This window comes from Micropterus dolomieu, linkage group LG04 (genome assembly GCF_021292245.1).
Source record: "Micropterus dolomieu isolate WLL.071019.BEF.003 ecotype Adirondacks linkage group LG04, ASM2129224v1, whole genome shotgun sequence".
In the NCBI taxonomy this organism is placed as follows: domain Eukaryota; kingdom Metazoa; phylum Chordata; class Actinopteri; order Centrarchiformes; family Centrarchidae; genus Micropterus; species Micropterus dolomieu.
The window spans coordinates 11,492,171-11,517,413 of NC_060153.1; the positions used below are offsets into that span (position 1 = coordinate 11,492,171).

The following is a 25,243-nucleotide window of genomic DNA, read 5'->3' on the forward strand; positions in this document are numbered from 1 at the left end:
TAAGTCTTAAGGAAGAAAAGAAAGAGAGAGCGAGATAGAAAACATGTCAGGAATTATGGAATTTATGCAAAAAACCTAGTATGTGCCAGGCCGCATTCTGGTTTTCCATACTTCCCTGCAAAATAACTTTTCAGGACTCCAGGTCAGAAATTCTGGCTAGGAAGTCCACAATGTACAAGGACTTGATAAAACCTCACAGTATGCTTCAACTTTTATTCACCTAACAGGAGTGGGATTAGGGAATAAAGAAACAGGAACAAAACACTGAAAAGTAAAGATGGGATCTTAAATATTTTAAAAACCCTACATTTTAAAAGGCTGATTGTCTAAAAAGGATAGAGTAGTATAGCTCAAGGATGACTGTCAGTCTGATTGTAAACAAACCTGTCATTTGCCTTTTATGCTACAGTTTTGCTTTAATTTTGGAGAGAAAAAAAACCATTAGGACAACAATTTGAACAAGGCATTTTTTATGTCAACCCTGATAAAGAATACTTATTAGATCAGCATACCGCAAAGCAGAAGCAATGTGGTGAATTCTGAGACATTTAACTCTGCTAGTTATATATTTAAAAAAAACTCAATCAAACGAATTGTGTTTTTTAAACATTGTTGAAAAGTGCAATCGATAACTCAGTTAGTTAGTATGTCTTTTACAAACTAGATTATTGTGGGTGACACATTCCACATTCTGTATTTTTGTCAAATGACCTTCAGAATTTTCATCTTAAATAAGATAAAACCAAAAATATCAAAAAGATGCTCTTTAGAATTTGGATGAGATGGGTGACGGGTAGGCCTTTAGAGGTTAACCATGAACACAAAGGTCTCTAGTTTGATGGAACATGAAGATGTATGACCGGCAAGAGGAAGATGAATCAAGACAATTTCATCAATTGTATGTTCATCAATTATAGGAATAGAATGCATTAGTGCTCAATGCTACATGTGGATACCCTGCATTACTAATCCCATTTTTCTCAACTGTTGACAGAGAGTGGTACATGTGCAGGTCTCAGCTTATTTACGTAAAATGAGGACAAACACAAACAAACCCACTCCCCAGCACACATCCAAAGGCACAAAGGTTAAACTTACACAGGCACACTTTTTCTGCAAATTGTGGCTAGCATGCTTGATTTCCCAATGCATTTAGCCCCCTGCATCCATAACCCTAACATATGTAGCGGCTAATACAGTTAGAGCCCAGGTCTTTGCTTCCATGTCTGCTCACTTAATGATATTAGGGTTGATTCTATAGTTTGATCCAGCTATCAATGTCAATCATGTTAGCGCTGCTCAACACAGCAAGCCCTTGAGGGGAATTGGCATTGGAGGGAGGTGGAAGAGAGGAGAAAGGCTGGCAGCTTTCTAATGTAATAGAGCTGCCACATCTAAGAGCTTTTATTACATTAATATGTTCCTGGATAATTCTATCTCATCTTCTAATATGACTTAGCCTAAAAACTCAATTAAAGTCTCATTAATCCGATCACCTCAATCGGAGATGGTGACATGAGGGCGTTCAGACAGCCATGTGATAGTTGCTTTCCACCGCCTACAGAGGATTCTGTTTCTTCTCCAGCCACAGAGCAAAACATAACTGGAATTGAGAGTATGGCAGGCAGCATTCTCTAGCTGACATTATAGCTACCGATTGCACATTTGGTAAGCACACAGACAAAACAAGAGCCACGTCTTGGGGCTTCTTGTTATCAGATGCATGAGGAGGTGTTATATAGACCACTTCATAGACATCAGGGGATACAATAGACTAAAGGTTTAGATGTAATGCAGTGTGAAGATCCAAACAATAATTGATGTAAGCTGGACATTATGTTACTTCCTGATTAAGTCCAAATTACATTTAGGTCAGTGGGTTTTTTCTTGCATATCTTGATAGTCACAGCTTTGGGATTTCCATTTGGCAAGATTTTGACAAACCCTGTAAAATCATGCCAGCTGATTCTCAAAAATGTAAATCTGTGCCCTAATAAGAGCTTGCACGCTTAATATTTTAGTGAAACAAAAACCAACACCAAAAGGACACTTGAGCAAATTCTTGTCTGGTTGGCCAGAGTGCTCCCCAAGAGCCTTCACGTTTGGCCCAACTGTCTCTCTGCTCAGGCAAAGCGTCTCCCAAGTGCTCCACTGGTTGGCCCTGGAGCCCTGCTGTTCAGTCTAGGTATCTTTCTATAGCTTGCTGGTTGGGCCAAGTCCTTCTTAAGTGCCTCTATGGTGAGCCTAAGCGTCACCCAAATATCCTTTTGGCTGGCCAAGTGCCCTCCTGTTTTTTATGTGCCAGTTTAGTATCCTAACCCCTGTGCAGGCTCAAGGTGCCTCTTTTTTTATTTTCACCCCTGCTCCAAAGAGATTAGGCGCACACAGCTGTTTCTGTCTCAGCATAGGTCCTATCAGAACTCATCAGACAGAGCAATGTCATATTGAAGCTATATTAAAAAACACTGCTTTATTTTATATCAGCACTGCTATTCACCCCTATTTGCAGTGCTAACAATCAGAGCTGTAATTATGTATGATGTTGTTTAGTTGCCTCTCATTCAAATCAAGGAATTTCTGCAGAGGTTTGACAATAAAAGCATTTCATTAATAAACATGCTGAAAGGCTTTTATTGTGAAGCCACTAAAGGGAAGTCCATCCTTAGTCAAATAATTTAGTAACAGTGCTAACTCAATGTTTTATAATAATTAGTCTAAATAAAGTTCTCCATTTTAATGTCAGATGATCAGATTTTAAGAATGTAAACAAATAATGCTAAAAGAAGATGCAGTCCCTGTAACTAAGTTAAATTGTGCATTGCAGGCGACAGGTGATTACTGCAGTTTGGGCAAGCTCAAACCTCATCCATTATCAAGGTCAGTAATGCGTTTTACCCTTCCATTCATGTTGTACTTTAAAACCAGTTTTGTCTTGTCTGCAACAAGGCTCTGATCATGGTTTTTCGTAGTAAAGCACTGTGCAGGTACCCTGATGTAAATTTTACATATGAGGGGTACATGTTATGAACCCTGATTGAAAATAAATTAGCTCCTTTGGCAGTCTGGCAGGCCAGAGGCACTTTCAACCTAAAAGGAATACCACATATGTGCTAAAAAACTAATTCGTGCAACAGTTGTGTATAGAAGGGTTTCTGTATACACAACGTGTCAAACATTAAAGCTGATGGGGTATAGCAGTAGAATACATGTCAGTTCCTGCTCATGTCAGCTCAAAATAGGAAGCTGAGGCTGCATTCATCTCTGTATGAAAGGGCCTATTGTGTTCGAGAGAGAATATCGAAAATCAATATATGGCGGTCAGCGTTAAAGTTTTGTCAATCGCTTTGGTACATTTTTTGAATCATCCTTAACATTTGCAAAACAGTAAGTGCATTTCTCGAAACAGGTAGTACAAACAACCCAATGGTTTACCTATAAATGCCTGTAAATGTCAGTGAACTTGTCAGTACAATCAGAATGACAAGTCCTTGTGTCATTGTTTACGAACAAGATAGTCGAAATGTTTAGCCATGTTGTCAATATAACAATGTAGTCTGTAAGTATTTTCTGGTACACTTTGGCTAAGGTTTTGATGACAATGAAAATCCACAAGGCTGCACATTTTCTGTTGGACATATGACCTTCACCAGTGCAAAGTTATACACTGCAGTATGTGTGTGTGTGTATATATATATATATATATATATATATATATATATATATATATATATATATAAAAATAAACAAATCCCCCTCTCACCCCTTGCGGGGTGGTATCCAATCCAATCCAATCCACTTTATTTATATAGCACAATTTAAAAAACAACAAGGTTACCAAAGTGCTTTACAGAGATGATATAGAATATGCTCATGATAAATAAAAACAAAACAAAACAAATAACACCAACACTGACAGCGACAACGAAGACCACAGCAGCTCTCATGGTGAATTAAAAGCCAGGGAATAAAAGTATGTTTTTAAATGAGATTTAAAGGTGTGGAGGTTGGGCGCCACTTTAATGTGAGGAGGTAAGTCCACAGTTTGGGGGCAACTGCTGAAAAAGAGCAATCGCCCCTGGTCTTCAGCCTGGTCCTGGGCACGTTCAGCCGCAGCTGATCATTAGACCTCAGTGACCTTGGCGGGGTGTAAGTGTGCAGGAGCTCAGAGATGTACTGAGGTGCCAACCCATTAAGTGACTTAAAAACAAACATTAAAATCTTAAAATGTATTCTAAAATGTACAGGGAGCCAGTGGAGCGAGGCCAGAATGGGGGTAATGTGTTCGTGTTTCCGGGTTCCTGTTAAAAGACGAGCAGCTGCATTTTGGACTAACTGCAGGCGTGAGAGGGATGTTTGGTTCATACCGATGTAAAGTGCATTACAGTAGTCCAAACGGGTCGAGATAAAAGCATGAATCACATGCTCAAGAAGATCAAAAGATAAAACAGGTTTAAGATAAAAGCCTCAAATGATAAAAACTGGATTTAACCACAGTGTTTATCTGCTTGTCAAGTTTAAAATCACTGTCAATTTTGATGCCTAAATTGGTGACTACTGGCTTTACGTATTGCTGCAGGGAACCAAGATTTATGGGAGTGGAGTCGCAAACCTGGCTGAGTCCAAATACAATGACCTCAGTTTTGTCTTCGTTTAAATTTAAAAAATTAAAAGACATCCAGGCCTTAATATCCATGAGACATTCAAGTAGAGGAGTCAGGGAACTGTTTGCATTTCTTCTCAGGGGCAAGTAGATTTGCGAGTCGTCCGCATAAAAGTAGTAGGAAAACATATTTTTTAAAAATGTTTCCAAGAGGGAGAAGGTATAAGGAGAACAATAGTGGTCCAAGATCTGAGCCCTGAGGAACTCCACAGAGAAAGGGAGCGGTAGATGACGTGAAGTCACCAAGTTTTACATAAAAACATCGCTCAGATAAATACGATCTGAACCACTGCAGGGCAGTATCTCGGATGCCCACGCAGTGCTCAAGGCGAGAGATGAGAATGGCGTGATCAATTGTATCAAAAGCAGCAGTAAGGTCTAAAAGCACAAGAATAGCAGAATCACCACGGTCTGTAGTTAGTAAAAGATCATTAAAAACTCTTAAAAGTGCAGTCTCGGTACTATGAAAAGCTTTAAAACCAGACAGAAAATTTTCTACCAATACCATTTGTATCTAAAAAGGATTGTAGTTGTGCAAATACAGTTTTTTCTAAGATTTCAGAAATAAAAGGAAGCTTTGATATCGGTCTGTAGTTAATTGTAATGTCCAAATTTTGCTTTTTAATTAGAGGTACAACAGTTGCTTCTTTGCAATAAGCTGGGACAATTCCTGAAGTCAGACTGCTGTTAATAATTTTTTGGACACTTGGCCCACTAGTGGTCCAGACCTCCTTAAAAAGGCGAAGGGGGACAATGTCTGTGGGACAGGCTGAGGGTCTGAGCTGTGAAATTATTTTATTGAGGCAAGGAAGCGACACATGCTCAAACTGATCAAACACTGTTAAAACAGGTCATCATTTCAGAAGGGTTGGATCCAGGTGAGGAAATATGAGTTCTAATGGAGGTAATCTTGTCTAAAAAATAGTGTAAAAAATTCTCACAGACTTCAGAAGAAGCTTCCAAACAGGAGGATTAGGGTGAATTTAAAATTGAATCAATGCTTTTAAAAAGGACACGTGGTTTGTTTAGATTTTGGACAAGTTTTTCTTTTAGGTACCTATTTTTTTCAGTTTTAACTACTTTTTGATACATTCTCCAGCTTTCCTTTAAAATTTCATAAGAGACATGAAGCTTGTCTATGTGTCATCCTCAAGCTCGGGTCCTCTACTAGAGGCCTGGGAGTTTGAGGGTTCTGCGCAGTATCTTAGCTGTTCCTATGACTGCACTCTTCTGGACAGAGACCTCTGATGTTTTACCTGGAATCTGCTGTAGCCACTCTCCCAGTGCTCCGATTACCACTGGCACCATTGTTGCTCTTACTTTCCACACCTTTTCTAGCTCCTCTTTCAGCCCTTGGTATTTCTCAAACTTCTTGTGTTCCTTCTTCTTGATGTTGCTGTTGGTTGGGATTGCCACATCTATCACTCCAGCCTTCTTCTGCTGTTTGTCGAACAACATGATGTCTGGATCTTGAAGTCCCACAGGATCTTAGCTCGGTCATTCTCAACTACCTTAGGAGGTGTCTTCCATTTTGACCTTGGGACTTCCAGCCCATACTCATGGCAGATGTTCCTGTACCCTATGCCAGCTACCTGGTTATGGCATTCCATGTACGCACTTCCTGTCTGCATCTTACACCCTGCTGTTATGTGCTGTACTGTCTCAGGGGCATCCTTGCACAGTCTGCACATATATGCACATATATCTGCATATACATTTTAGGCGATTTGCACTATTCACTGCTTACTGTGTATGGTATTGTGTGTATCAGATGAATGGTCTGAGGGCTGTGTTGCTATTGTAGTATGTAGTAGTATACGGATTGTTGTCTATTCTTAGTTTGTTTATGGTCTGTAGGAAACAACATTTCGTTCAGCTATATACACTTGTATGTGATGAATATCAATAAAGTTTGACTTTATTTAACTTTGATTTTTAACGTGTTCAACCGTTTTGCATGTAGTGACTTATGCAATGAACTTACTATCTACATGTTTTGGGGAGTAAGACTAATCAAGAATGGTATAATACATTGTGATCAGCATGACATAAGCAATTGATAATGTAGGAAACAGCAGACAATTATACATAATCATTTGCATCAGTGTGTCAAAGCATTTGCAATTTGTCCAAATTAATGAGAAATTGCTTTTATGATGTGCACAAGTGGTGAGATGATGTGGAGGTTGAACAACTAGTTTTGAGAATTTCAGTTCTGATCTGAGAAATGCACCAAAGCGACTGAGATAAACTGTAATATTGTGCCGTGCAGCAACAAATAAATCAATGTATGGAAAACACTGTCCTAGGAGGGTTATGGAAATATGACTTCTTAACTAAATCTAAGTTTACTCCAAGCGCAACCTTAAAGCACCTGTGGAATCTGGTTGAGTGAGGGGTTTGCAATATGCAAAAAATCTACAGGAGCTGCATAACACTACTGAGTTGGCATTGTATACATCCACAACAAAAAGCAGCATAGACTACAAATTATCAAGAATATCATCATCATCTGGACAAAGTATTTATCCTACTTATCTTGTAGATAAAATGCAATGCAATTTAATATAATAGTTCACTGCTATCTTTTGCTGAAACTGTGTCAGAAACGACTCCCTGGTAAGTGTGAGCAGTAGGTGGCAGTGTTTGCATGATTGGTAAGACGCAACGGTTGTTTTGTTCGAAGGTATTGAAAATACCTTAGAAATAATGCACATACATGAATGGGCCTGGAGCTCAGCAAAGTCGCTGAAAAAGAAAAAAAAGATCATTCTTAAACCTTATGAGTTGTTTGGTTAATGTTTCACAGCATAGTCTCTTTCAGCTTTGGTCCATTCACAGGCAGGAGGCTTTGCTATCTTAGTAGACGTCATTCATTGTGGGTCAGTTGCTTCAACTGTCTTCAGCTTGCTGTCAGACTGAAGTGGTGGGAATAAAGGAGTCCCCTGAGTCTCCAGGGGGCCTTAAATAGACTTACAGTTTTTACCTGGGCCTTCTGGTCAATCCCCTTCAGGGGCTATGTCTTTGAGCTAGTCTTCAATGGCTGAGAAAGCTAAGTTGTTCAAAGCGAGTGGTTTGTTGGTGCACAGTGGATTGCAGCTTGTCGTGTGGCGCATTAGGTGTTGACAGATGGGAGGGAGGGAATGGGACGCTGTGGGGAACCAATGATTTATTGCAGGGCCTGGGACACTTAACAGGGTGTAAGTGCTGAGTCTGGAGGGCCCATGATATGAGGACAATTGAAAAAAAAGAAAGGAATAAACAAAGGGAATAACTAAAAAGAGAGAGGATGTAATGCAAATTTGATCACTAATCATAAAAGGAGATTTTCATTAACTTCGGCATTAAGGTTCAGAATAACTATCGTGTGGCAATATTTGCATGGTTGTAACAAGGAAACCACATGCTTCTCTTAGAATAGGGAAACCTCTAGAGCCTAGTACCAAGGATAACAAATGAAGGGGAACAAACTAATTATTGATGGATATTTTGTTCAATGCCATTTGCATTTAAACGACGCTCATGTAACCAACTCCCTGACTGAAAATAAAAAAAGAGGAGTAAATGTGAGAGAGTAAGCAACAAGCGAGAAAGAGAGAGGGAGAGCACAGAGACATAGCAGGCACCAAAGTAGAGGGCACGCAGAGATAATGCCAGGCCTACATTATAGCTCCGGGTGCTGGTGGGTTCTCTCCTTCCACAGCACAAAAAGGTCCTCATGGCACACATTGCTACTGCTGTGCTGTATACTGCATATTGGTTATATCAATGCCTGCTGTGCCTTTTGTGATAAAGTTTTTAATATGATTTGAAAAACTCCATTCATCTCCAGCAGCAAGATCTAGCAATTATTGAAAATTTATGTGCAGTTCATTATTGTCAAAAGTAAGAACTATGGCGTGTGCCAGGCCTTATTCACAACTCATCATTTTAATTTTTAGTCTTACACTGGAATCAACTAAAAAGAATAATTTGGTGCTGATAGGAATAGTTCTGAGAAAACATTTGTTAGAGAGCATTATTTATCATGTACACTGTTGGCTTTGTGACGGTCAGGTTCACACAAAACAACAGATTAAGTATGATTTTTTTTCTATCCCATCTGAATGTCCTTTCATACGTAAAAATACACTAAACATTAACAGGCGCAAACTTTCAGACCAAATTGTTAAATGTCTAATTGCAAATACCAATGTGTCAAAAACAAAAAATGTAATAAACAGGATGAATGAATCAATGAAAATTCAACAAAACAAGTTCCTCTAAACTACTCAATAAAAATGAAAAGTCAGACAGAAGCATCTTATGTATGAGGAACGCCTGCTGTTTGATTGTGTCGTGATAATAATATCAATAATACAATCTCTCTCTGCTATAACTACTGTTCACATCTAAAGTTTTGGTTTGCTTAGTCATTTAGTTACTGTGTGGTTGTAGCGGCATAAAAAAATGGATTTGAATTCAGAGAAATTAATTCAAAGATAAACACAACAGTAAAAAAGTACAGATTCAGTACACACTGATGAAATAAACCGGAAGAATGTGTGTAAGGAAGTAACAGAGGTAAGAAAGCATCATTCTGCTCCTGTACTTTGTCTGGGAGCTTGTAACTCCACAGACCTTTGAGTGGTGAGGTCAGGTTATGTGTTCCAAGTACCAAGAGCCTTGTCAGAGACGTGGACATTGGCTTGTCTAGATTCTAGGAAGCCAAGGAGAACAACATGAAAAACTGAGGCAGAAGGGTCATGTAATGAGCTAGCTAGGGATGGTGAAATTGGCTTAGTTCCCCACAGTGTCCACCCTGACACTGTGTACATCTACCATTTTGTTAGAATGACAAAATGAAGAAACAAGACATCTGGCTTTCTATAACACCCTTGATTAGCATTTTCTGCATGTGCGAATGTATATTGAGCGATTGCCAATGGACTCCTAGATGCATATGTTATGCTAGTAATTTAGGGCTAATGCACCCATTCTAGGATACAGTTATACCATACTATACTGTACAATACCCTACCGTTGGGTTATTGAATGTATTTTTACAGTTATTCTAGATTAAAAAGATAGTTCTCATACTTACCACGTGACAATGACACAAGTGACAGCCTAGATCCAAACTTAACAGCCATGGATTAAATTTGTGACCCGGTACCTAGTCCCCTGTGAAATCTTTTTTGATGCCCCCCACACACACCCAATTAGCCTTCCAAAACCCTGTCAGGGTAGATTCAGCGTCCTCGCATCTGTTACAGCTGTGCCCTTCAGCCAGCTTAGGGTGATCGACAGTGGAGCACATCAGAGGAGCAAGGGGACAGAGGAAATATTGATCAGGTCTGTTTTGTTCAGCTCTGCTCGTCAAACCCAGACGTTAGTGACACCGAGATCATGTTGCACTGTAAACACAAGAATCCTACTCAAATCTGTAGCAGGCTTGTTCTGTGGCGATATCTTGGCAGTGTCAGGTTTGTTAGATACAAATTCTTTGTGTGGAGGTTTCGAGACAATGTGGAGAGACAGTGTGGGCAACTGCTGGCTCTGTGCAGTTTATATTGCCAGACTTACACTTCCCATCTGAGACAAGATGGTCTCAGATGGTTTTACACAACCACAGGGCCTCATTGTTTAAGTGTTCATACACACAGCTTTTATCTTGACTTGTGCCTAAATATTTTCTCTTCTCCAAAACCTTCTCATGTATCAACAGTAGATAGTATCTGGGAAATGCGCCGAAGTAAACCAGCACTCTGTGGTGCAATTTATCACGTTGCAGAAGCAGTGGTCAAGCAGTGGATTGTCTTTAGTAAAGTTGGGGGGGGGGGCAGTGGGATACCCCCCTCCTATCCGTACCCAACAGTTGGGGAGAGGCTCTCAGACTGTCGAAATAGCAGATCTTTTTAAAGTATGTAATAGCCTTTAGCCCAGGGGTTCTCTATCGATCACTGCCCACTGCTTCCCTTCTCTGCACCTGTCAATGCTCAACGTTCGGTAGCTTTGCATGCCCTCACCGTGTCGCTCTTTAATTCTTTGTCCTAACACACTCATTTTCACTTTTAAGTCAATGGCAGGTCAAGAAAAGAGAAGATCTGAGGTGGATAGCACAAGCACAAAGAAACACGCAAATTCCAGTAGGTGATCAGTCACCTAAATTGTTGATCGAGCATTCCACATGGCAACTCCCAGAGGAGCTGTGTGAGCAAGAAGGCCATCAGTCTCTCCCTAATGATCATCCTACCTCACAAGCCCTGTTTAGTTTTATGTGCCACATCCAGCTAAAAGTGAGATTAGTGCGCTCGCTATCACACTCCCTAAATCCTTCTCTCTGCTGCTCCCAGTGCTGCCGAGTTGCATCCCTTTCACCTGCTGTGGTTTCTGGCTATGGCTATATTCTGCCCAGGCTCCCTTGACCCAAGCTGGTAATGCATTACTCCCCAGATCAATTGATAGATTGGCCCTGTCGGAGCTGCCGTAACTAAATCAGCTGCCCCTGATGATTCAGCACCAGCCAAGGAGCCGGGCCTGCTGTCACCAATCACAGATCACCAGCAGCTGAGACAGGTATGGACATTCTCCTGTCACTTGAACCTAATTTATTGCCAGCTTCCACATTGATTAACCTTGTGCTGTGGTTCAAGCTTCCTATAAAAATTTGTGTGTCGGGGGTGGGGGGTGGGGGGGGTGACTGAATGAACAAGGAGGAGGAAACATAAAGCTAAGTTGATGTTTACATTACTTCAGTAAACTTTGAACAAAAGGACTTTTACTTTACAACAAGGAGCAACTTTGTCAGAGTGGCAGCTGGTAACATATCTACTTCATTGACCGATAGATAGATCGATAGATCGATAGATGAAACACAAAAGTATAAACAATCCCTTGCTAGTTTTTGTCTTGCCAGTCTTTATTCTTGTTACCATGTTTAGTTACCAGTGTGGAATGTTTAGTGTCCACAACATTATTAACAAGATTGCAATTAGCACTGGCACTTGTGAATTATTGGCATGACTTTGGACACCTATGATCAGACGTTATTCAAAGACATTTAACTTTCAGCAGTCAGTTTTAGGTAATGTCTAATATTTCGCAAAGTGGAAATCACAAGCACAAAGTGCACTGCATGTGGCACTGCAATGATGTGATGATTCACAGATCCTATGGTGCCTGAACCCCAGCAATTGCCATTTGAAGCTGATTTTTATATATTTATACATTGATTAGACTGCAGTAAAACTATATGCAGTCAGTAATATATAAAAATCTCAGCCAAGGTTACAGTAATGTATACCATCAATACATGTGACAGTGAGGTTTAAAACAACTCAATGAAGATTTTTTTAAAATGAAAGGTGTTTTTCAGAGAGGTGTTAGACTTAACAAACAAAAAGTTTTAATGTATTTAGATTTACAGCATCTACATTATTCATTAAATAATAAACTTTATGAGTAGGGTTGGTAACAATATTCTCCATATTCATTCTTGGTTGTTGATTTACCTTCGTTGGGGATGCTGAGCTGAGAAGTGGAAGCATTTTGTTCTTTGTGTCTCTGTGATTTACTCGCTGTTCTTTGCTAGGACAGCCAGGGGCTGTCAGCAATCTCCCAGCTGTAGCCTCTAAAACACAACTCATGGGCCTAATGAACCAAGCCACAATTACTTTAGCAAAAAGCTGCCGTGCCTTAAGAGGGGGAAAGGGCATCTTAGTCTTCATAAACACACACGATTTTAGTTTTTTAATGAGTAATTAAAAGGGGAAAGTCTCTGGGTATTTAACACCATACTCTGAGCAAACCATGATGTTTTGAATGAATGACATTTTTGTGGATATTAGAAGGGATTGCATTTATTGTTTTGAAATATCCAAATAGTTGTTAAAGCAGAGCATCATGACAACCCTGTGTCTATAAGTTGTGATATGTGAGATCTAGGGTGTAGCACAGCAGGATAGTAAAGCCTAAAACAACAACAATAAAAGGACAGCATTGACAACAAAATGAAGGTCATTTTCACCAGCATTCACATACACACACCTGCAGGCAGAGTGTAGAACTACTGCTAGCCGTTGCATTGCTAATATTCTATCACAACCAGAGAGGCTTGCTAATCTAATAAGGACCGTTATCTAATAGCCGCCCATTGTTTCCAGACCACTTTATGAGCACAGATGCCACAACAAATACACATTATTAGGTTGAAGATTATAGAGTAATGCATAGGGCCTTTTGCCAGAAGGAGACATGACACTCAATAGACAGATGGCTAGTCAATTGCTCAATGGACACAAATGACACTTAATACATGCTGGATCAACCTTTAGTGCACAGCACTCTGGTTCCCTCCTTGACAAAGCAGCAGAACCGATTGCCCATTTCAGATGCCCACTTTAACAACCCTGCAAGTTCTCATTTTAGGCCCACGTAATGGTTTACAAAACTAATAATAAACAGCTGAAAGGGAAGGACACGACAACAGGTAGTAAAGAGCAAATTAGAGGACTGTTAATTAATCTTTTATTTACCACACCTCCAGAGCATCTACATCTACATGTACATGGCAAGCTCCAATTCAATAGGCAATGATGTCATTGTCTTATCAGGGTTTTTCCTGCATAGAGGAAATTTTGGCGCCCCCCACAGAGGTTTTAGCGAGCGCCAAAGGAAAGTAACCAACGCCAAAATGATTGAGGAGTGCTTGAAATCCATCCATCCATCCATCCATCATCAACCGCTTATCCTGCGTACAGGGTCGTGAGCCAATCCTAGCTGCCATCGGGCGAAAGGCGGGGTACATCCTGGACAGGTCACAAATCCATCGCAGGGCCACACATACACAAACAACCAGTCACACTCACACCTAAGGACAATTTAGGGTCACCAATCAACCTAGGCCACGTGTCTTTGGACGGTGGGAGGAAGCCGGAGCACCCAGAGAGAACCCACGCAGACATGGGGAGAACATGCAAACTCCACACAGAAAGGCCCGGAATGACCAAGGTTCCAACACACGACCTTCTTGCTGTGAGGCGACAGCGCTAACCACTGCACCGCCGTGCCACCCGAGTGCTTGAAATCCTCGGCTTGAAATAGCCATTTATCAAAGAACTGTTGAACAAGCAGAACATAAACTTAAATACAGCGTCTTTGACTTCCAGCAGTCACCTCTCCTCTCATCCACAGCGCTGTTTTTTTACAAATGCAGCTGGCACTGGATTTATTAAACCAGCTGCTGCGTTAGTTTGACAGTACCTGAATGATCCACTACGAAGCTAGTGCTAATGGGAGAGATGACCTCCTCTGATTTCTCCAAATATAAAAGCCATGTATTCACTGGTACTGGCACTTTGACATTTTACTCTTTGGTGTACCGGCACTGGTACTCTTCTCTGCCCTCTCCGTATCAGGTTTTGTGGACACTAGCCTGTGAGCCATGACGCTCACCCGTTCCCGTTCTGTCCTGCATGTTAATCTCTGCAGGAAGATTGGGATCGGGTGCCATTCATGGAGCCGTGAGTTTAAAGTTGCTCTTTAATTGCATAAACATAAACAAATGAGAGAGTAACCACCATGTAGAGCATTTTTAATGCACAATAACTTAATGACTGAAAACAATCCACAAAAATCAAACTGCTGTTTTGTCCAACTGGAATTAATATTACAGGCTACTAATGTCATGCTATATAGTATCCAGTAGTATGATCTGAACTTATAATGAAAACACTAACATTAGCCCTATGCTTTTATGCTAAATTATACCTTTACTCCTCCAGGTTGTGGATATTATTTGTTTATCAAATGGTCAGAAACGACAAGAAATTGCAGAGATTTCAGTCTTTACGTCATGCCACAAAGTCATCCTCAACCCCACTTCTTTCAGTAAAGATAGTTGAATAGATAAAAATGTTCCCCTCTATACCCTTCTTTCTTTGTGTATGAACACAGAGTAGGCTATTCTTTATCATCATGGATGTCATTTACTCTGCAGTTGTGGTTTGCATGTATGAATGAAACTAAGGTCATGCTGTATGACCATTTTTCTGTCAATTGGTTGGCATTACAGTAAATTGGCATAAATGGTCTAACACTTGGTTTAGGATGATAAAAGGAGATCAGACATTTAGTAGATTTGACATTGAAAGTTTCAGAAGTCTCAGTAAAGGTACATTTGGTTCTAAGTCCAGCACAAAGAATTAACACACAAAGAACAAAGTCAAAGACAGTGTATCCAAGTGCATCTACTATTTTCGCTTGTGTAGACTAAGCTCACACAGCTCGCAGCTCACAAAGGGGTCTTGAAGTGGAATATAAATTGGATGTGTGTGATGATTAATCATTGTCTTGGCCAGTCTCATAACCTTTAAACAGCTGTGCCAATCACAGTGGTGCATGAGGAAAATGGCTCACCAAATGGAGACAAAAGGCTGCTCAGAGAAGGAAAACATTATTGTTGTCAGTCGCAACATGCAATCATATGATATTACCAGCGCCGTATGTAGCCAAAGTCCCATAATGTGCCCTTTTAACCTGAATTTACATTTTGGGAGGTATTGAAAGTCATATCTTGTCATATTTCCAAGCATTATGTGGTGCATTTTTATTTTGCCTCGCAGTGTTCCACAAAACTTGCTTGTTGCCTTCAATTTGCTTCGCTAAAGTGATTAATAATGATGCATTTCATTGCATTTGGGTATGTTTACATTCAAGTGATCAAAAGAGTGATTGTTTCATATCATTCAACATTATTTTGTATTTGTAGTGTATTTCTGTTAAAAAGTCACTTGCATTTGCTGACGGGTCCTGAAATGATCAACAAAGGGATGTTACAGTGAAAAGAGACCTGGTCCTCGGACATCTATTCTCAGGACATCAGAGCGCTGATTTTCACCAACACCTTATCTTTCACTGCCTCATATCCTCCCACCGTTGCACCTGTCGCACTACTCTAATAACAAAAATACCAAAGAGACCGTCGAAAAGCAATTCAAGGTGAGAAAAGTACCAACTTGTTGGAACATGGCTTGCAATGGCTTTTGCACTGCCCATAAAAATAGAGCTCCATATGTCACACAAAATACATCAGTTTGCTTGAGTAAGACTGAGATAGCCTATTAAGAAGGCTTTTACTTTAGGTGTAATGCTTGGTGTTTGGTTTGAGGTGTTAAGTATCATGAGAGAAATATATAACATGAGATAAAATGGAGAGAGGTGTTTCGTTCTGTATTTCAACAAGAAGAAGAACTGACCAGTGAATGTGTCGACAGACAGAGAAGGGTAGTTAGGATTGAGTAGAAAAGTCAAAGGAGATCAGCGGCATCTGTGTCTGTTTCCATGGTGTGTTTAAATGAATGAAATGTGTGCAATTGCAATTCGCTAATGAGTGTCAAGCCATCAGACCGCAACTCACGTTGTTCATGTACTCGCTCAACAAGTCTTGAAGGGCCTGTCGAACAGCGTTGCACTCAGCCACGATGCGTTCACGGCGGTCATCGCGTGTGCAGGAAGAGTCAGCCATTAGTGCCGCACCACTGATGATGCTCTCCAAGCGCTCCTCCAGAGAGGGCCGGAAACGAGCCTCACTAAATGTCAGAGGGTCCAGGATGATCTTGTTCTGTAGGGCAAGAAGACAAATAAAAGGTCAGGACAGTAATATGGGCCCATCCGGCATACGGACCAAACTGAGAAACTGTATCCTGCGATAAGCCATAATTCATATATCATGATTTGATGATGCTTTGATTTAGTGCATTTTGTGATAGTATCTCTCTGGTACAAGACAGCAGCAATTGCATGTAGAGAATCAGATAACAAAGAGGAACAGCAGCATTATCAGCTGACCACATACATAAACATGCTGGGAGCCAGCTAACCAGACAAAAAAGTAGTTAAATGGCTTAACACAAATTAGTGGAGTAGAGCGTCTGAAATCAGTACGGCAATGTGCCTCTTGCTGCAAAAAATTTCCAAAGCAGGTATGCAGCATATGAAAAAAAATACACATTATTTTGAAACAGATTTAAACAAAATGATTACATGCATGGAAAATACAACCCTAGCACAGTAACAGACACCATTTTAAGTATGTCTGAAACCATCTGAAACCTTTACGAACAAAAGAGCTTTGAAATAATGAGTGAGACATTTCAAATTTCTTTTCTCTCCTCAAATTGGACAAAATGGAAGAAAAATTTAAAAAAGCATAATCTTGTTAAAACACCCACAATTACATTAGTTTTTGGCCACGCGACAAATTATAATTACAAATATGAACATCTATCTTAGAAGTGCATATAAGTTCACAATAGAGGTATGTTTGCTCATAGAACATAAATTGCTGCCAAAGCGTTTCAATGCCTTGGCAAGCAAAAGTCAAATATCCAAGGTTTTTTTACAAATGTATTGAGATGTATGCAAATTGTAGTACAGAATGAGGCTGAATCGCTACAACAACATCCCAAAACCCGGGGTACATAGAGAAGGTCGAAGACAGGGCAGATATTAAATTCCAGGGGATGCTCCACCCAAAATCTCTTTGGGCCTAAAACACTCACTCACTGTTGCTTTGCAAGGTTCAGGGCTGGTTGTTACTTAAAGCTTGTCTTTTATTATTGAACTCTCAAGCACAATGTGAAACCCCATATATTGTTAGATTATTTTCTATTTAGATTCTTTTCTATGACCTCTGCATTTGGGGAAATGACTTGGTAATTATGCACATACTATTTAACTGTAGCAGTCATGGTGGTTTATGGCATGACGGTTTTAAGGGGCAATGTCATGCTGGCCTCTTCAGCTACTGTATATCCATAGAAACTAAGTTGCTCTAAGAAGTTTTAGAAAATCCAGAAAGCATAGTGCATATACTGTAGCTTTTACAAAGGCAAACAGCAAGAGGTCATTTTGGTTCTGATGCAGTTGGCACCATTTACTGTGTGTTCTGGGAGAGAGCAACAGCTCACATTGATGAGATGGAAACACAGTGTTAAGGATTTATTTTGTGAGCAAGGTACAGTGACCCTGAATACTGTGTTACTCAGTAACACCTCAAATATTACTCAAGGGCACAAGACACAAGAAATAACAACGCAGATGGTAGTAGAAGGTAGTTTTATATGAACAACAATATAATTTGTTACAGAAGGTCCTATTATCTTTTTCTCACTCAGATCCCAATCTCACCTAGAGGCAAAAATGCTTTTATGCATATGATTCTAACTGATAGAGTATTATATAGAGCAAAACACATATGTGTTTATCTCTAAAGCTTTCCCCAGCAATTATGTGGCTTATATAGCTTTATTACAACAGTAATGAAGGCATTTATTTTAATGTTGACTTATCCTGTTCTGTTCAATTTGCAGAGATAGGAAAATCCATAGACCAGTAAATTGAGACACAGATTCTTGGGGTAGAACAACAACATGTGCCACGCAATTTACGGAAAACCATTGTCTATATTCTCTTTCTATCGTTTCACAGGGAAACATTTACCTAAAAGCAATTCAAGTTTAGTCTTTCTATCCTAAGGTTCAACAAAGCCAATAGATAAAGGATTCTAATGCTTCGGCGCCCCAGCCCAACCTAACTTGCATTTCAGTCATCGAAGCTGTAAATAAACTAAACATTCACCTATAACTCAGAGGAGAAAAGCCATAAGATGTGACTCTGTGGCATCCATGGCGAGTTTTGAAAGTGTTGTGTCATAGCACGGAGCAAAGGTGCAGTGTTTGGTTTCTCCTCAGCCAGTCTAATCCTGGGGCAGGGTGACAGACTGTCAAATGATGCACAATAACATATAAGGTGCAAGAGTGCAAGCACCAAGGATAACCTACTTTTCATCTTCAGCTGGCAAGAAAATGCCGTACATACAAGGTTTTGCAGAAAAAGGGGGAAGGATGAGAAAGTTTGGGGCTACAGAAAAAATAAACAAGATTGGAGGTCGAGATAGAAGGGATGAAAATGCAGAGAAGAACAGGGGGAAAAAAGTCTGAGAGAAAGACAATCAATAGTGGTTCAACATAAAAGACAAGCAATCTGACTTACAAGTTTTTTTTTTCTGTCCTAAACTTTGCTGAGAGTTGGTCTACAACAAGCAAGATCCCAAATAGTGAATGACCTTGAAAGCTCATGATGTAACTCACACAGAGTTTCAAAAAGGAAACCATGACGGAAGCCTAAAACATCAAGCCATGGGTAATGCACAGCCTTAATGTACATTGTTTCATGCAGGCTTTGAATGGAAATATATATTTTAGTGTGTGTGTACTCATCATGTTCCATTCACCAAATCTTACCTATATTTAATATAATTACCTTACGCTATTTCTGCTGTGTGGTACAGCGGGGAAAAGCATAATGTGGGGGGGGGGAAAGATTATAGACTGATTTGTTGTGTAAAAACCCACCTATGCTAATATTAGTGTATGCAAGCATATATTCAATACGTCGTGTTGCAATAATCAATACACAAGTGAGCAGTTGATTGAAGTATAGTGTAAAAAAATAAGTTAACATAATTTTATTATTGTTGTGGAGTGCTTCTTTCAGGCTCCGGTGAGCCCTTTAATGCCTTTGTGTTATTGACTGACTATTTCACAGTTTTAATGCGGTTTGCTGCTTGTGTTTTATTGCTTGATTATTTAACAGTTTTTTTGTTGTTGTTGATTATGTTTCATTGATTGATTATTTTTTATAACTACTTTATGTAGTTGTTTCCTTATTTTTGGTACCTCTTATTACATATACTGTTTTATTATTTTACTTCTGTAAAGTACTTTGTGACTTGCTCTATGAAAGGTGCTATAATAAATGAAATCCGCTTACTATAACTCTACAGGTGCTAAATAAAAGTACAGCATGCCAATTAGACAAGTGTAGCCGCTTCCAGTTTTATGCTAAGTGTCACAGATCTGTCTGTGTACTGGAATCCTAAAGATGAAATCTAGATAGAGCTTCTCAATTGACTGATTAAGTTCTAAGTCTAAGTAATGTATTTGTGCTGCTCATTTCACCAAAAAATACAGATTAACGTTTGCTCTTACTAGTATCACCCTCTGACACAGAGCCTCGTAATCAACCCTTTCCAAAAAAAATCAAAAATCAAAAATCAACGTCTTAAATCAAGACAATTATAAAATAAAATGTAATAAGACAAGTGAGATCATGGTCAAGTGGTCATGTTTTTGTTGTTTTTTTAACTGGCAACAGCTACTTATAGTCATGTTTCTTTTTTTTATAAATGCCATTGTTTTTTCTGTATTAAAGGACAGATCTCAAAATTGTATGGATCCAGTAATTGCGCAATAGTCTTTCATAATTAAAAGCTCAGTCCAAAACATAAGATATGGATGACATAATCACAGGAAGAAGGCTATACAACTCCACATACTGTAAGACACAGAAAGAAAATATACAGAAAGGCTGCGTGACATTGGTTAGCTCCAATTAAGCTGATCCACTTTGTAATGAAAATTTAAAAAGACATCCCTTGTTCCTTGTCTTCCCTTGTTGTGGAATGGCTACTTTTGTGTTGACATCTACATCAGAAATTACAGCTTGAAGAATGCAAAAAAGGAACACAACAGAGCTCAATACCCAGCGGATGGCAACAAAGGAAGACGCAAAGAAGAAAAGAACATGAACGGAAACTGAGAAAATCCCTTACACATCTCAATTGTTATTCCACACAGGATGTCAGCTTGCAATTATCACTGGGAGTTGGGAATACCCAGAGTAGAAAGAGTAGCAAATGCTGGGTTGACACAGGCTGAGAGGTTTTCAAGGTAATTGGCAATGGCTGAAGTCACCCTCCAAGAAGCTCACAAGCATGGCTGATACTATCAGTTACTACAATGAGTCTCACAGTGTTAAACTCACTTTTTGAGACTTTTGTTGTCTTTGAACCTCATTATCAATTACTTTGCTGTTTGCTGCTTGCTTTAAAAGTCCACCCAGTAAATAATTACACAGTTTGAGAAGCAGACAGAAAAATTGCCACAATCAAAGCCTCTGCCATCTGATTACAAGCTAATGTTTCACTATAGTGCGGCACCTCACAGTGACTTTTTCCTTTGTAGATCACTCATTCATACATGTTCATCACATGTTCTGTGGTACAATGATATTTTACAAAGTATTTTATTATGTATTTTTTTTCATTTATTCCCCTCTTGTGAAAGTTAACAGAACAGAATCAGCTTCTGAGCAGTGTGATTGGCAAATGGGGATTTGGTGTATTGTTCAAGGATAATTCAGCAGAGCGTATTTGCTGACACACTAAAGCCTTTCAATGCAGAATGTCAAAATCTTGAAACATTTCAAAACTCCTTTAAGAGAGTACACTTATCTCAAATGTACTCTTTGCTTTTGTGTAATGTAACTGTACAGCTAACTGAAATGCACTCACCTCCTACCTTGTTTTTATATTAAAAAGGTTTCCAGATTTCCAAATGGTTTGGGAAAAAAAGATATATTGTAGTTTTATGACAGATCTCACCTGCAGGCTGATGAAAGAGTTCATAAAAAGTTTTTTCCCCCCTCAATTCTAGGCCAGGCTTTAAGCCTGTAATTCAATGTGAATGTTGATTTTGACAGTGTATCAGAGCCAGAGGCAACATTATGTTTGCCCCACAAAGGGTGAGGTTATTACTTTGACCCTACTTTGGGGCATCAACCACTGAGACAGGGCACATGTCACATCAGCGTATTTCAAACGTTCCTTCCAGGACTTTCCAATATTTGATGACAACTACTTTGTCTAAGAGGGAAGTTCACCAAAGTCTTGAACGTACAGCTGTAATGCCTCTGGCTCCCCTAATCCTGGGTTCAAGGGCTATTTGGTTGTGACTATTACGCTGTTTGACAAAGCACTGCCCACACTGGCCCAGGAGGGGCATTAGTCATAACCCATTCTCTGATTGATTAACCTAATGAAGAGTGCCTGACTCAGGGTTATGGTTTGGCCTTCTATTGTCACACAGTGGAAGGCAACCAAAACAGCTTTGAAAAGGCCAGCTTGTGTGGTAGTGGAAAATTACAGTGGATTAGTTCAGTCGCTTTAAAACCACCAATTGTCAATTAGAAGTAAGAAAAAAAATAAATCTACAAATGAGAGGGTGCATTTGAGTCCATTTACAAGTGCGATCATGTGACTAACAACATTATATCTTGGCACATATGATAACATACTCAAGTTTCGGCTTGGATGGATGGAGTTTAACTGTGTTGCCCAATTTTAGTAACTTTTCAAAACCGACAATCCAATAGTCACACTTGCAGCAATCTGCCTTCTGTGTCTAAATGTGATTGTAGGCAAAGCTCCAAGCACTTCGCTCGGGAAAGATACAGTATGTGCAGATTGTCCCGAAATCTCTGCTCCACATTATTAAATCATAGCAGCAGGACTGGTATATAACATACACCAGCGAAATTAGTGTAGATGTGTGCTATTTTATTCTGTGTCTATCTCGTACCAATGAATACTTCCACTTTACAATAAACCATCATTACGATGACCAGATTCTTGATTGTAATGTATACAGCTTTTTGGCTTTTGCTCTTAGTATTATATCCTGTAAAGATAAATAAAATTATATATGCACATGTATCCTGACATATGGCTGTGTAATCATTTTTCCATCCATCCGTCCAGCTGGTAGACCTCTTGGAGCACGCTAAATATTTTAAGGGTCAGCCTTTACCATGTTTTAAAGTACGCTAAACTGGGTAGTTATGAATGTTTTATACCCAAAAAAGTAGGACATCTGTGCAAAGAGACATCTGACTATGTATCTGACCCTTACAGGACACCATCTACTAAACTGCGCTGAATGTTTCATTTAATCCTAGAGAGGGTCTTAAATAAAAATGAAAACATTTTTAAGAATAAGCATAGCATGTGGAATATGAAAAGTACTTTTACTAAGCCTTGTGGGTCCACCTAAAAAATGGAAGGAAAAAAACAAAACCACCAATCCATGGTTAAGCACTTTAACAAAACAACAGTTAAATTAACCAAAATGTTAAGCTCCAGTTGTTTCACTGAGAAGTTTCATTTTTTTTTTAAATTGTAATCAATTCATCGAAGTCATTTCTTGATTAAATTGTGAGAAAAAAATTATTCTGTTACTTTTTCATCAAATCACTAGATGAGACAAAACCTCTGTGCTTATTTAAAGGACAGAATCTCTTATACACCTCAGAATTCAGGAGCTCAGCCATTTCAAATTCGCAAGAAACCACAACTGCTACTTCTTCAAGAAAAACATTGTTTTCCTCAAATTGCTTTTTAAACTCAAAATGTGGCAGAAAAAAAAATGTTTGGTTAATTGCTAAATAGGTAATCAGAGGAAAAACTGTTTAAAAGTGATTTGGACCATGCAGCCATGTGTAATTATGTTCAATCACAAAAAAGTCATAATAAATGGATTGCAATCAAACATTGTGGTGCCAGCTGAACCGTCAATTAGCTAACACTGTCCACTGTATTGGTGGTTAATAAAACACACCATGTACTACCGTCATGATGGAAGTTTCAAATGCTTTAGAGTTCAAGAAGAGACAGAAAAAAACACCTTTGTCACTCAAATCAAAATCCCATTGACAACACTGCAGCTAAGAAGAAATCTACAACTATCTGATAAGACAAACGTTATAGCAGCATTAGTTTAATGTTAATTTGCAATAACAACTAATAACATAATACCTATAAAACAATATTAAAAATGTGTTGCCGTTTAGTATGTGCATGAGCCCAGCACGCGAACAAGACATCTTAAAAAACAAGGTTGTTTTCATTTGATATATTAATTATTTTAATCACTTTCTTGAAAAGTACCCCCAGTAAATGACCAGAATTCACTGTCCCAGGGCTATTAAATGCCTGACATGTGAGCGATCACTCTGGGGAGAGTTACTGTACATATCCTGATGTAAGTGCTTCATCATGTTGACAGTGGAATTATCATATAACACACAACTTAATAAATGTATGAGCAAGTATCATAATAATAATAATAATAATAATAATCTTTATTTGTAGAGCACTTTTCAAAAGTTGCAAAGTGCTTTAACAAGTGTAAAGACAATACCCAAAAGACCAAAATACACGTTTAAGATAAATATCAAATAAGTAAAATAGAATAAAATATAAAATAATCATAGAGGTGATAATCTGAGTGAAATGCATTCATTCATTCAAAAAAGTAATACACATTTTTTTGTCTTTAGTCTTTTAAGATATTCATTAGTGTAGGGTTCAGTTGCATGACGCAAACAGGAAATAAAAAGTTTTACTGGACTTTGGAAAAGAAGTTAATGCCTGTAATTGTAATCCACTGGCCCTTGGAGGACTATATGAATTATTAAGTTGAGTGGTATTGTCCTTTTTGTTGCTACATGTTGTGTTGTAAACATGTGTTGCTGGGGAATGCAGCAAAATGTCATCTGGACGGTAAATATACCCAGAGGTGGGTACTGTTGCCCAAAACAGTAAAAGTACTCTTTGCAAAAACAAATACACAAGTAGAAGCAAATGTGGTCCTCAAAATAACTACTAAAGTAAGAGAACAAAAGAATTTACTAAAAAATGACTTAATAGTGAGTAACTTAGTGCGTTTCGGTCATACATGTATTTGATGTATTTATTTGTGATGAAATGACCAGTTATTATCTCCTGATTAGATAAAATGCCACATATACACCAGGACAATATTCCCAGTGTGTATCCATCAAGTGTGATTGCAAAGTATTGCATTAAGTTATTGTCTGTTAGTACTCCAATAAGTAAAGATTGTTTAAAAATATAAATTATTTTCTTGTTGTCTCCAATATTAAATTATGATTTGGTAAACAACTCAAATTAGGGGATAATTCCGTGATGTTTCATAATTTACTGCCTAATGAATACAGGTGTGTTCATTTCTTCACGTTTACCTGAGGAAGATCATCTGTGGTTGAAACATTACATCAGTCACACCCACATGAAATAAGAGTAGTTTTGTGTGTGCATAATTTGGTCTATCTTCATAAGGCTACATTAATTAGCATGCATAGTGAAATGCAGACTGCTCGTATATTGTTAGCTTGAATATTTACATTAAGGCAGAAAGCAGGGGGAGTTTTTAAGCATGACATACTGTGTAGCTATTTATTATTAAACATATTAGCATTAACTCGACAGAGACTGCTCTTTGTCAGCTCTGTGTCCTATGGCATCAAATACCAACACTGAGAAAGCCTGACAAAGCATCGGTATCAGTCAGACACCCTGTGATAAGACGGGGCTGGCTGCACAGTGCGCTAATTTTTAATCTGTAGCAAGCGGGAAGCTTCCGGTCAGAGAACTGAGTCGAACGTGGAGGTCCCCTAAATCTGGATTCTTTCAATGGGCCAGCAGGGGGTAAGTCTGGTTTTATCAGAAATAATAATGGTAAAATGACCCTATTTCTCACCTGAATAATTACCTCAGTAAACACTTTCCTAATGAGTTTATGGTCTCAATCTCTTGTTTCAAGTCTTCTTCAATACAACACAATGTTCATTTAGTAAATTATGGTCCTATTTAAAGGGGTGGCGCAGTAGTGCGGTGGTTAG

At 38.9% G+C, this 25,243-nt stretch overlaps 1 protein-coding gene across 2 annotated transcripts in view; it reads right to left on the reverse strand.

Moving 5' to 3' along the window:
- The window catches only part of ctnna2 (catenin (cadherin-associated protein), alpha 2), a 370,589-nt gene that overhangs the window by 244,187 nt on the left and 101,159 nt on the right, over window positions 1-25,243 (reverse strand). For both annotated transcript variants that reach the window (XM_046048451.1, XM_046048453.1), the window contains exon 7: window positions 16,059-16,262. In XM_046048451.1, coding sequence (XP_045904407.1) covers window positions 16,059-16,262 — 204 coding nt within the window. The remainder of the gene's footprint in view (window positions 1-16,058; window positions 16,263-25,243) is intronic.